Here is a 13,644-nt window from a genome sequence, read left to right on the forward strand (position 1 = left end):
GCCACAGAGTGGAAAGAAGGCATCCCATAGGATGGACAGTTACGAGCGACATCAACTGACAACTTCAAAGCGTGAATCGGCAGCAGAGAACTCAAAAAGTACAAAGAAACACTGTGGGAAACGACTACCTTTCAGTGATCTAACGGAAAGGACAAATGAGTGTGAAAACATTGAGCCTGCTGCAAAAACGCCTGTTATTTTAAATAAATAATTCAGTTAAAAAAAGGAACAGTAATTCAGCAAATAATAAATCATAATACTGAACTGAATTTGAATGAGCTCTCTACAGATATAATAAATATACAGATACTGGTAGCCACCGTGTCATCCTTATTATCATTTATCAACATACCTTGGGTGATTTAACAATTTTTATGTGATTTATTCGTTATATAACAACCGACCTGGTGCGCTTGTGAGGTAGACATAAAGATTTCCAAATTCCATGTCCGGCCATTGTGTAGGATTATCAGTCCACGCATCTGCTGGAAGGCGGTAAGGGCAGTCGTTTAATCCAACTACAGAACATTTTAACTCGTACTTAACCTAGCCTCACTGGAAAGACTATTTACATAATCATACGCCATTTAGAACAGTTTAAAATGCCGTGAAACCTCGTTAAATGCCCTTTCTGTCAATGCTGTGTTCGCTGTGAGCTGGTTTGTTTTCAACGAATTCAATATGGCGACCGGTTGCTAGGGGATTGGCAGGCGGAAGTGACGTAGGTCCGCCCTCGCCTATTCATGATACATTCATGGCACCGACTTGTTTTTGCGTTTTTTTACCTAAAAGCCCGATTTCACCGCACATTATAAATACATGTCAACGTTTCTTAAGTGTTCTAGAAGAATATCAATGACCCGATAGTCACATTATTTATCAATTGTTTGGCCAATTACCTTCGTCTTAGCCGAGGACGACGACGCCGACGTTCCTCCAGGCCAGTTGGTGGCGCTAACAAGACTTCTCGGGAAGCGCGCATGCGCAGTAAGCACGGACATATTAGCGGCACAGCAGAGGAACCATGCGGGCGGAGAGGAGCTGGTCGCCGCTGCTCAATCAGAGGAATTGATCGTAAAAAAAACCCTCAACAAAATCCCACATTGTTGATGTTCGAATCTAGGATTAATTAAGTTGACGTATTGAATTAAATAAGAGCGTTTCGCGTGGAAACATGGGCCGGTCAAAGGTAAGTAGCGACCACGCCACGTGCTAGTAAAGTTAGCCACGTAAAGTTAATTATATTGTTTATCTAGTTCATATTTATTTTCTGCTTCAAAATACATGGTTGTTTAAATGCTGTTTTATTGATGCTAAATAAAAGGACTTGTGATCCGTTGTGATTTTAGTCAAGGAACCAGAAAAAGTCCCGGTCTGAGGCCACCCATTTGGCCGAGGAGACGTACCGAAGTGTCCCCCATTCCTTCGTCTTCCACCGGGGCCAGGTTGGGAAGAACGTCAGTCAGCTCATATTGGACATCAGGAGAGTCATGAAACCCTACACGGCTGAGCAATTAAAGGTGGGTGTACTCATATAAGTAGACGCAGCATTGGCTGCTGTGACGCGAGAAATTCGGCCGCCATCTTGAAGTGGTGATGAGGAGCCGGCGAGCAGCCTAAACTAGTTGACAGGTAGAAAACAAAGATGTGGTCAGTGTTTTCCTGCTCAAATGAGCGGACTGTTGAAAATAGGAACTGGGGGGTTATTTTTCACAAGTAAGATTTACCATTAACGTACTGTTGCATACCTGCCAACTTTTGAAATCAGAAAAACGAATGAACGAAAATGATTGATTGCATTCAGACAGGTTAAAATGTTGCTAAAACCATCACTTTTCTATCAGTCACAGTGACTTTTCAAAACAAAAATATTACAGCAAAAATCATATGGGTTGATTGACATGTTTATTCTGTAAGCTAACTTCAATAGTTTGAAATTATTTTGACAGTTAATGCCAGTTATCCTGTCAACCTTTCACAAGACTTCAATTTGTTAATTGAAAGTATAAACACTTTTTACAGTAAACAAATGGTAAAACAGTACTAAACAATTCCATTAAAAAAAAAATTGGTATCATTATTAACTTTCTGTCCAAGCTTGTATAATCTACTGCCTTGTTCAATTGTAAAAAATATTCTGTGCCTAAAATTCACATTTCTATCACAATTATCATACTGTAAACATGGTAAGCTAACTTCATTAAAATTAATAGTCCTGTCAATAGCATGGAATTACAATTCAAATGTAGTTTTTTTGTAAGCCTTTCAAAAGAATTCAAAATATGAAAAATTAATGAAAATGAATTGAAGCCATCATACACTTGAAAAGTGGCACATCACATCTCTAATGTAATCATTTGAACTTTTCAACAGAAATAGCACTGCAAAAATATTAAGGACATACTTCTGTATTTTGGTAGTTATGCTGTCAATATTTAACAAGATTTCTTCAACTTGGACTTGAAAGCATAAATAGTATAAACACTTTTAACAGTATAACAGTACTAAACAATTCCAATAGATAACATTGGTGTCATTACCTTTTTGTGGCTAAAATCCAAATTTAGCAACAGCATTAGACTTGTGTTTTTTTGTCCCAACGTGGTCTTTTACATCGCTAATTCCTCCGTGTCCGATCGAAAAATCTTGTCTGCACAAGGTGCAATTCGCGTAGTTTTCACCCTTTTTGGAACGGATAATTATTCCCGGATAGGCTTTTGAATATTCTTCACGGAATGACTGCAGTTTTCTTTTCGGTTTAAGACTCGTTTGCGATTTTTCTCCGGCTGATTCCATGATCGTTCGCTCGTTTGGAAACAATGGGCAACTGGTGCCTCGTGCTTGGCAGCGGTGCTATAAATAGCCTCGCGCATGGCATTCGGAATGGCTCGATAGGAAGTTACGGGAAGCAGTGTCAATTGTGATTGTTGTTACGCCATTTCGTGAATAAAACTTAAAAAAAAAAAAATGTAATGAATGAAAAACCGTATTTTTTATCACTGCAACCGTAACCCGAAATAGGTTGATGAAAACCGTACTAATTACGGGAAAACCGGAGTAGTTGGCAGGTATGCTGTTGGTTGTATTTTGTGAAAAGAATATTACCACAGAGTTGAGAAGGAGCAAAGATCTTCAAAAGTACCGAAATCGTAGCCGCTAGCAAACAAGAGTATGACCATAATAGAATTGCTTGTCAATGTAATTAACGTATTTTTCCGACTATAAGTCAGTTTTTTTCAGTTTGGCCGGGGGTGCGACTTATACTCAGGAGCGACTTATGTGTGAAATAATTAACACATTAGCGTAAAATATCAAATAATATTATTTATCTCATTCATGTAAGAGACTAGACGTATAAGATTTCATGGGATTTAGCGATTAGGAGTGACAGATTGTTTGGTAAACGTATAGCATGTTCTATATGTTATAGTTATTTGAATGACTCTTACCATAATATGTTACGTTAACATACCAGTTGGTTATTTATGCGTCATATAACGTACACTTATTCAGCCTGTTGTTCACTATTCTTTATTTATTTTAAATTGCCTTTCAAATGTCTATTATTGGTGTTGGCTTTTATCAAATACATTTCCCCAAAAAATGCGACTTATACTCCAGTGCGACTTATATATGTTTTTTTTCCTTCTTTATTATGCATTTTCGGCTGGAGCGACTTATAACTTTGTGTTAAACAGGTGAGGAAAAAGAATGTGCTGAAAGACTTTGTAACCGTAGCGGGACCACTGGGAGTGACACATTTCATCATCTTCAGCAAGTCGGAGAACAATCTCACTATGGTGAGATCACACAAAGAAACCCAACTAATAGTTTATGCGACTGTGTGGATGAAGTCGAAGATCAATTTAGGCAAAATTGACTGTCCTTGTCCAGCCATTCAGATTGTTTTTGTAATTTTCCAGAGGATGGCTCGACTCCCCAAAGGACCCATGCTTTATTTTAAAGTACTGAAGGTAAACATGATGTAAACACAAACAGTATATAGAAAATGTGCAAGTGATGATTTTTTTTTCCCCCTACGTGACTGCTAAGTGATGTTTTTCAAAGTAAACGCACTGATGCACTGGACGATCTATCAGTTCACTCTTTTAAGTTTTTACACCGACGTGTATGAAGTGTTATTTTGTTGTGGTGATTCCAGTACACGCTCCTCAAAGACGTGGTCTCATCTCTGAAGAGGCACCGGATGCACGAGGAGCAGTTCAAGCACCACCCGCTGCTCATTCTCAACAACTTTGGCTCTCAAGGGATGCACATGAAACTCATGGCCACCATGTTCCAGAACATGTTCCCCTCCATCAACGTGCACACGGTATTTTTGGATTGTCTCGTCCTCGCCGTTGTAGCTGGCTAACATGATGAGAGCATAGTCTTCTGAGTCCCACTTTGAAGATTTATCACAAGTAAACGCTTTCTGATTGCCGAGTCTGAGAGTCTGTAACATGCCTGTTTGAAGCGATTTTACGAGAAATAAGTATTCTTTGTCTCCCGTGTGCCAGGTGAGCCTCAACACCATCAAGAGGGCCGTGCTGCTGAATTACAACAAAGAGTCGCAGGAAATTGAATTCCGCCACTAGTAAGTGTAGTACGAAATAGTGTCCCCCAATTTAATAATAATAATAATACCGTATTTTCCGCACTATTAGCCGCACCTAAAAACCACAAATTTACTCAAAAGCTGACAGTGCGGCTTATAACCAGGTGCGCTTTATATATGGATTAATATTAAGATTCATTTTCATAAAGTTTAGGTCTCGCAACTACGGTAAACAGCCGCCATCTTTTTTCCCCGTAGAAGAGGAAGCGCTTCTTCTTCTACGCAAGCAACCGCCAAGGTAAGCACCCGCCCCCATAGAAGAGGAAGCGCTTCTTCTTCTACTGTAAGCAACCACCCGCCCCCGTAGAAGAAGAAGAAGCGCGCGGATATTACGTTTCATTTCCTTTGTGTGTTTACATCTGTAAAGACCACAAAATGGCTCCTACTAAGCGACAGGTTTCCGGTTCATGAAAAGACGCAATCTCTCCATCCGCACACGGACTACTATTTCACAGCAACTGCCTAAAGACTTTCAAGAAAAGCTGGCTACTTTCCGTGCATATTGAAAAAAAGATCCGGCCAGAGAACATTATCAACATGGACGAGGTTCCACTGACTTTTGATATTCCTGTGAACCGCACTGTGGATACAACGGGAGCATGTACGGTGAATATTCGCACCACAGGGAATGAGAAGTCATCCTTCACTGTGGTTCTAGCTTGCCATGCTAATGGCCAGAAACTTCCACCCATGATGATATTCAAAAGGAAGACCTTGCCAAAAGAGACCTTTCCAGCCGGCGTCATCATAAAAGCTAACTCCAAGGGATGGATGGATGAAGAAAAGATGAGCGAGTGGTTAAGGTAAGTTTACGCGAAGAGGCCGGGTGGCTTTTTTCACGCAGCTCCGTCCATGTTGATATACGACTCCATGCGCGCCCACATCACGCTGGTTTTTAATATATTATTAAAGTTTGACTGACCTATCTGACTGTTTTTTTGACATTCCTTTAGCGCAGTTAGATGCGGCTTATAACACGGGGCGGCTTATAGGTGGACAAAGTTTTGAAATATGCCGTTCACTGAAGGCGCGGCTTATAGCCCAGGGCGGCTTATGGTGCGGAAAATACGGTATAGGGTGTGTGGTCCACTTGAGTGTAAAAACATCACACCTTCAATACACACAGAGGATTCAATGGGGTGCTACCACTCGGGGTCGCCACTGACCTTTACAATGACTGATGTAGGGATGGACGATATTGTCTGAAATCCTTTTTTGAGGTACATATTGCAGCCTCTTGCAATATATTCTTTAGTATATACAGTACAAGCCAAAAGTTTGGACACACCTTCTCCTCATTCAATGTGTTTTCTTTGTTTTCATGGCTATTTACATTGTAGATTGTCACATCAAAACTATGAATGAACACATGTGGAGTTATGTGCTTAACAAAAAAAAATGGTGAAATAACTGAACATGTTTTATATTGTAATTTCTTCAAAATAGCCACTGCTGCGTTTTGGACCAGTTGTTCCTCCCAGGGAATTCAAGTCACAATTCGCTCCCAAGTTCTTTCCGACACTTAAAGCTGAGTTGAAAAACCACCAGAGACAGAATAGGTATTTTGTTGTATATTCTCAAAGCTTTGCCAATATACATTTTGATTGAGACCAGTCTAACCCTAGAACCTTCTATCGCGCACACCCAAAATGGTCTGTCTTCCCGATCCCACCACCCTCTCTCTCGTCCCATCTCTGTAGACAAAACAAAATGCTAGTCTAAACACATTCCAAAGAACTCAAGGTTTACACACATAGTATACTTGCTGACAGAGCATCAAGAGAATAAATGGAAAACACGAGCTGTGTTCAAATATGACTAAGAAATGAAAGAAGTACAACTTAAATTCAGATATATGTAAATATCTGCCTCCGACAATTCCCCCTTCAGATCTTCTAAAAAGATCTTTATCACTAGTACAACACTTCTAAAATACGCCCCTCTTTGAGCAAGCTAATAAAAATTAAAAGCATAGTTACATGGGAGATAAACGGATGGAATCTATGTCAATGTCGTCACTCTCAGGGAAGGAAACTAGCATTTCTTGAAAGTCACCACTTTGCCAGACCCCCTTCAGTGACATAGCAAACCCAGGTTGTTCAGCAAGCCCCTCAACAGCATCACGAGTCAGGTTGGTCAGTCTCAACAGATTATAAAAAACATAGTTAATGCGTTCTACATTTTTAGTAGCAGTCACAGGGAAAATAGCACCAATTATAGGAAGGTTCTCGAAACCTGCACAGGATTCACACCACAATTTATGTTATATTATATTATATTAGGAACCAGAAGGGGGAAGAGGTGAGGGTGGATTCAGACTTTTGGATTCAGACTCCGTACAACACCACCCTCTGCTCTGATTACTACTTTGCACACTCTTGGCATTCTCTCCATGAGCTTCAATAGGTAGTCACCTGAAATGGTTTTCACTTCACAGGTGTCATAGTTTTGATGCCTTCAGTGACAATCTACAATGTTAATAGTCATGAAAATAAAGAAAACGCATTGAAATGAGAAGGTGTGTCCAAACCTTTGGCCTGTACTGTATATTAACTCTTAAATGGGATCTTTATAGTTAACAAAGGTACTGTTTGAGGAAATACGGTAAAATGCCTAAATGTTTTATGTGAAGATGTTGTGTACAAATTAAAATGATGTATTGATGGAAACCGATGAAGTCAGGGAGTGTGGCTCAGATGATGACAGACTCGGACTTGACTGCTCAGTGATGCATGTTCAAAGTAAACGCACTGATGGGCCGCACCAAGACACACAAACGCCTCTCGTCTTTTGTCAAAATTGACGCTGACTCTGGTTTCTTTCTCTTTGCAGCAGCCTGAAGGTGGTCCCGGTGGGTATGAGCCGTGGCGTGAAGAAGCTGATGCAGGAGAAGTTCCCCAACATGAGCAAGTTTGAGGACATCAGCGAGCTGATGCTGAAGTAAGGTTCTAGTAGGATGAAAGGGCTCCTGTCCAATCGATTAAGTATCTAATCTAATTCATTCCCTCTTAGAGGAGCGAACCTGTCGGAAAGTGAGGCCGAACAAGACGGCGACCATAACATCACCGAGCTGCCGCAGGTCTACTCCGGCCGAGGCAACATGGCCTCCCAGCAGAGCGCCATCCGTCTGACGGAGGTATGTCCGTATTTTGCCGCCTCATCTAACCGAGAAGAGCTGATAATTCTACGGTCGTGTGCGCACAGATCGGTCCTCGCATGACGCTTCAGCTAATCAAGATCCAAGAAGGCATGGTGGAAGGGAACATCCTCTATCACGCCAATAGTAAGTGTCCACAATCTTTGTCAGGCAGCTTGATTGGCGTCCGTGTGCAGAGGATGACATATCTTTGATATGAAATCTGTGATTTACCAAAGTAAACGCTTGCTGATGCACTAGATAATCAACGCGGATGTGGTTCCGCTTGAGCGTATTTGCATTTAACAAACGCTCCTCTGCAGTCTCCAAGACCGAGGAGGAAATCCAGGAGATCCTGCAGAGAAAGGAGTCCCGGATGAAGGAGAAAGAACAGCGCAAGAAAATGCAGGAGCAGAACATTGTTCGCAAGAAAGCCCAGAAGGACGAGCACAAGTGAGTTTTGTCCAAAAAAAATTGGTTTGGAGGATGGTGTTCTGCTGACCTCGACTGCGGATGTTGTGGATCGTTGGATGGAATACTTCGAAGACCTCCTCAATCCCACCAACACGTCTTCCTATGAGGAAGCAGTGCCTGGGGACTCTGTGGTGGGCTCTCCTATTTCTGGGGCTGAGGTTGCTGAGGTAGTTAAAAAGCTCCTCGGTGGCAAGGCCCCAGGGGTAGATGAGATCCGCCCGGAGTTCCTTAAGGCTCTGGATGCTGTGGGGCTGTCTTGGTTGACAAGACTCTGCAGCATCGCGTGGACATCGGGGGCGGTACCTCTGGATTGGCAGACCGGGGTGGTGGTTCCTCTCTTTAAGAAGGGGAACCGGAGGGTGTGCTCTAACTATCGTGGGATCACACTCCTCAGCCTTCCCGGTAAGGTCTATTCAGGTGTACTGGAGAGGAGGCTACGCCGGATAGTTGAACCTCGGATTCAGCAGGAACAGTGTGGTTTTCGTCCTGGTCGTGGAACTGTGGACCAGCTCTATACTCTCGGCAGGGTGCTTGAGGGTGCATGGGAGTTTGCCCAACCAGTCTACATGTGTTTTGTGGACTTGGAGAAGGCATTCGACCGTGTCCCTCGGGAAGTCCTGTGGGGAGTGCTCAGAGAGTATTGGGTATCGGACTGTCTGATTGTGGCAGTCCGCTCCCTGTATGATCAGTGCCAGAGCTTGGTTCGCATTGCCGGCAGTAAGTCTGACACGTTTCCAGTGAGGGTTGGACTCCGCCAAGGCTGCCCTTTGTCATCGATTCTGTTCATAACTTTTATGGACAGAATTTCTAGGCGCAGTCAAGGCGTTGAGGGGATCTGGTTTGGTGGCTGCAGGATTAGGTCTCTGCTTTTTGCAGATGATGTGGTCCTGATGGCTTCATCTGGCCAGGATCTTCAGCTCTCGCTGGATCGGTTCGCAGCCGAGTGTGAAGCGACTGGGATGAGAATCAGCACCTCCAAGTCCGAGTCCATGGTTCTCGCCCGGAAAAGGGTGGAGTGCCATCTCCGGGTTGGGGAGGAGATCTTGCCCCAAGTGGAGGAGTTCAAGTACCTCGGAGTCTTGTTCACGAGTGAGGGAAGAGTGGATCGTGAGATCGACAGGCGGATCGGTGCGGCGTCTTCAGTAATGCGGACGCTGTATCGATCCGTTGTGGTGAAGAAGGAGCTGAGCCGGAAGGCAAAGCTCTCAATTTACCGGTCGATCTACGTTCCCATCCTCACCTATGGTCATGAGCTTTGGGTTATGACCGAAAGGACAAGATCACGGGTACAAGCGGCCGAAGTGAGTTTCCTCCGCCGGGTGGCGGGGCTCTCCCTTAGAGATAGGGTGAGAAGCTCTGCCATCCGGGGGGAGCTCAAAGTAAAGCCGCTGCTCCTCCACATGGAGAGGAGCCAGATGAGGTGGTTCGGGCATCTGGTCAGGATGCCACCCGAACGCCTCCCTCGGGAGGTGTTTAGGGCACGTCCGACCGGTAGGAGGCCGCGGGGAAGACCCAGGACACGTTGGGAAGACTATGTCTCCCGGCTGGCCTGGGAACGCCTCGGGGTCCCACAGGAAGAGCTGGACGAAGTGGCTGGGGAGAGGGAAGTCTGGGCTTCCCTGCTTAGGCTGCTGCCCCCGCGACCCGACCTCGGATAAGCGGTAGAAGATGGATGGATGGATGGAAAAATTGGTTTTGAGTAACATATCAGTAGAGTGGAACTTTAGAAGATGTTACCTCCACACAGGAAGAAGAGCCTGGCAGGCATCAAGAGGAAATGCGCAGACAATCAGGAGGAGGAGGACAGTGAAGTGGAGGATCCAGGCGCCCAGGACGATCGACCGGCTCCCGTGGAATCGGACGATGAGGCGGAGTACTACAGGCAGGCTGTCGGGGCGGAGCCAGATGAAGGTCAATACATTTAAGGCTTTATTAAGTCGTCATATGGCTGATTTGGTCAACTGACCACTCCCATGTTTTCTTGTGCAGATATGTTCCCAGCAGCAAAGAGGAGAATCAAAGATGGATCTCACGGACCTGCCAGAAAGATGAGGAAGCTCTCTGCTGGTGACAAAGGAAAAGGTGCTATGCCTCCGAAAAAAACCGGCAAAGGAGATTGGCATAAAGACAAAAAGAACGGCGACCGAGCTAAAAAACCTTTCGGACAGAAAGGTGGCGACCGAGAGAAAAAACCTTTTGGACAGAAAGGTGGCGACCGAGAGAAAAAACCTTTTGGACAGAAAGGTGGCGACCGAGAGAAAAAACCTTTTGGACAGAAAGGTGGCGACCGAGAGAAAAAACCTTTTGGAAAGAAAGGTGGCGACCGAGAGAAAAAACCTTTTGGACAGAAAGGTGGCGACCGAGAGAAAAAACCTTTTGGACAGAAAGGTGGCGACCGAGAGAGAAAACCTTTTGGACAGAAAGGTGGCGACCGAGAGAAAAAACCTTTTGGACAGAAAGGTGGCGACCGAGAGAGAAAACCTTTTGGACAGAAAGGGTCACCTGGAGGAAAGCCATTCCGAAAACCAAGCGACAGAGATAACCGATTTGGCGGCAAGAAGAAATTTGAAGGAAAGAGAACTTTTGGTGGGAAAGTAAATAAAGACAAAGCGTTCCAATCTTCCAAGAGCCATAAAAACAGCGTGGCCTTCAGGAAGAAGAAAAGTGGTGGAGAAGCGAAGCAAGGATTCAAACACAAGAAGGGAAAAGGCTGAGCTGAACTTGCTGTAAAGTTCTTTTTTCCCGACTGTGTAATTGTGAATATTGTTTAATAAATGAAATGTATTTCATCCTTTCAACACTTGTCTGAATGTGGTTAATTCATTTTAGTAAATATAAGTGATGGGTCCGGCAACACCGATGCATCGGCGCATGCGTCGAGCTCAAAGAGCAAAACCCTGTGTCGGTGCGCGTACCGCTTTTAGAAAGTCAAGTGACCGATCATGAGCTGTTTTGGTCACGTGACCGATACGCGAACTGTGTCGCACTGACGCCTCCTCTGTGCCCTGTGAGCGGCTCTTTTCTACAGCCGGTGAAATAATAACTAAGAAGAGAAATCGTCTAAAATGTAATACGTCGGGAAAACTTTTTTTTATTTTTATTTTTATAAAAATGTGTAAAAAATAAAATAAAAAAAATACCCAGTCCACAATCATCCACAACACGTTCTCTTAGATTTCCATGTTATGATACATGTTCACATTATTTATTGACTGTATCTAAAAAAGATACAAATATATTTTTATTTAAATGAAGATATGAAATAATCCTAAATGAAATACAATGACTTGGTTTATATTATTGTATATACTAGGGCAGGGGTCACCAACGCGGTGCCCGCGGTCACCAGGTAGCCCGTAAGGACCAGATCAGTCGCCCGCTGGCCTGTTCTAAAAATAGCTCAAAGAGCAGCACTTACCAGTGAGCTGCCTCTATTTTTTAAATTGTATTTATTTACTAGCAAGCTGGTCTCGCTTTGCTCGACATTTTTAATTCTAAAAGAGACAAAACTCAAATAGAATTTGAAAATCCAAGAAAATATTTTAAAGACTTGGTCTTCACTTGGAATAAGCGGTAGAAAATGGATGGATGGATGGGTCTTCACTTGTTTAAATAAATTCATTTATTTTTTACTTTGCTTCTTATTACTTTTAGAAATACAATTTTAGAGAAAAAATACAACTTTAAAAATGATTTTAGGATTTTTAAACAAATATACCTTTTTACCTTTTAAATGTCTTCCTCTTCTTTCCTGACAATTTAAATCAATGTTCAAGTAAATGTATTTATTTTTTATTGTAAAGAATAATAAATATTTTAGCTTCTGTTTTTTCGACGAAGAATATTTGTGAAATATTTCTTCAAACTTACTATGATTAAAATTCAAAAAAATTATTCTGGCAAATCTAGAAAATCTGTAGAATCAAATTTAAATCTTATTTCAAAGTATTTTGAATTTCTTTTTAAAAATTTTGTTCTGGAAAATCTAGAAGAAATACTGATTTGTCTTTGTTAGAAATATAGCTTGGTCCAATTTGTTAAATATTCTAACAAAGTGCAGATTGGATTTTAACCAATTTAAAACATGTCATCAAAATTCTAAAATGTATCTTAATCAGGAAAAATGACTAATGATGTTCCATAAATTCTTTTTTTAATTTTTTCAAAAAGATTCAAATAAGCTAGTTTTTCTCTTCTTTTTGTCGGTTGACTGTCAGGGACTAGGCCCAACAGGCCCCAACCAAGACGGGCACCCGGAAGGGATGGACAGCGGGACCCAGGAGCTCCAGACACGCAGTTCGGATGCAGTAGCCTGAGGCGTCGACCCCCGTCTGACAGGCAGGCCCAGAGCGTACCCCCAGAAATATACATACATACATACATATATACATACACATACACGTATACATACCCACACATACACATATATACATATACATACACATATGTACACATACACATATATAAACATACATACATACACACACATATACATACATATACACAGTTCGTCAGCCCCGACAGCCATCACGCGCGCGCGCTGCCACCAGTCACAACATCAGCCACACCCCTGCACCAGACCCAGCAGCCACGGGCGCCCACACCACAAACAAACGGCAGCAGAAACAGCAGCCGCAATAACCCCAGACAGCCAGCACCAGCCAATCAAATCAAAGCGATAAAAAAAAAAACTGCGACCAGCAACCACACGCCACCAGGGCCACGGAGACCAGCCGGCGCCAGCCCGCCGGTCAGCCCGAACGCCAACACGCAAACAAGAGACACCAACAACCCCCCCAACCAAAAGGCCCCCCACCCCAACCCAAACCCGCACAAACACACCACCGCCCAAACAACCGAGACACAGCATCCAGACCAGACACGGGGGCTGCGCCGCCACCACACCAAGTCACCAACAGAGACCCCACAGCGCAAGGTCGGGCCACACGGGCACGGACCCCATCCAACAGGAAGTGAGACCCGCGCAACGCCACACACAAATAAATAATAAGATTAAAAAAAATAAAAAAATAAAATACAATAAAAAATAAAATTTAAAAAATAAAATAAAATAAAAATAAGTAAATAATAAAAATAAAAATAATAAATACATAAAAAAAAAAATATATATATATAACAATAATAAATGAATAAAAGCCTGGCAGGCCACCAGACCGCAGTCCCCGCCGGCCGACGAGGCAATGAGGGGTGCGCCGAACCCCAAACCCCCCATGCATGTGTACAAGGCCCCCAGAGTGTCTACTGTGTAGTTAAAATTAGGAGGTCAGCCGTTACAGCCGACCTCCAGTCCCTATTGATGTGTGTACTGTAGCGTGAGTGAGATATGTATGCTTGTGGGAACTAATAATGCGATTAAAATTGGGGGACATCAAGGTCATGGTGGGTCCCAACCAAA

At 43.1% G+C, this 13,644-nt stretch overlaps 2 protein-coding genes across 2 annotated transcripts in view; one reads left to right on the top strand and one right to left on the bottom strand.

The window, feature by feature from the left end:
- Positions 1 to 13,644, bottom strand: part of angptl6 (angiopoietin-like 6) — a 94,085-nt gene that overhangs the window by 59,312 nt on the left and 21,129 nt on the right. The gene's annotated exons all lie outside the window — the stretch shown is intronic.
- ppan (peter pan homolog) lies at positions 939 to 11,028 on the top strand. Its single transcript, XM_061982056.1, has 12 exons — positions 939 to 1,189; positions 1,350 to 1,520; positions 3,699 to 3,800; positions 3,924 to 3,974; positions 4,163 to 4,333; positions 4,521 to 4,597; positions 7,451 to 7,558; positions 7,631 to 7,754; positions 7,823 to 7,901; positions 8,078 to 8,207; positions 9,976 to 10,139; positions 10,218 to 11,028. The coding sequence occupies exons 1-12, from the start codon at positions 1,175 to 1,177 to the stop codon at positions 10,940 to 10,942; spliced, it is 1,917 nt and encodes a 638-aa protein (XP_061838040.1). The 5' UTR covers positions 939 to 1,174; the 3' UTR covers positions 10,943 to 11,028.

Source organism: Nerophis lumbriciformis, linkage group LG24, assembly GCF_033978685.3.
Source record: "Nerophis lumbriciformis linkage group LG24, RoL_Nlum_v2.1, whole genome shotgun sequence".
In the NCBI taxonomy this organism is placed as follows: domain Eukaryota; kingdom Metazoa; phylum Chordata; class Actinopteri; order Syngnathiformes; family Syngnathidae; genus Nerophis; species Nerophis lumbriciformis.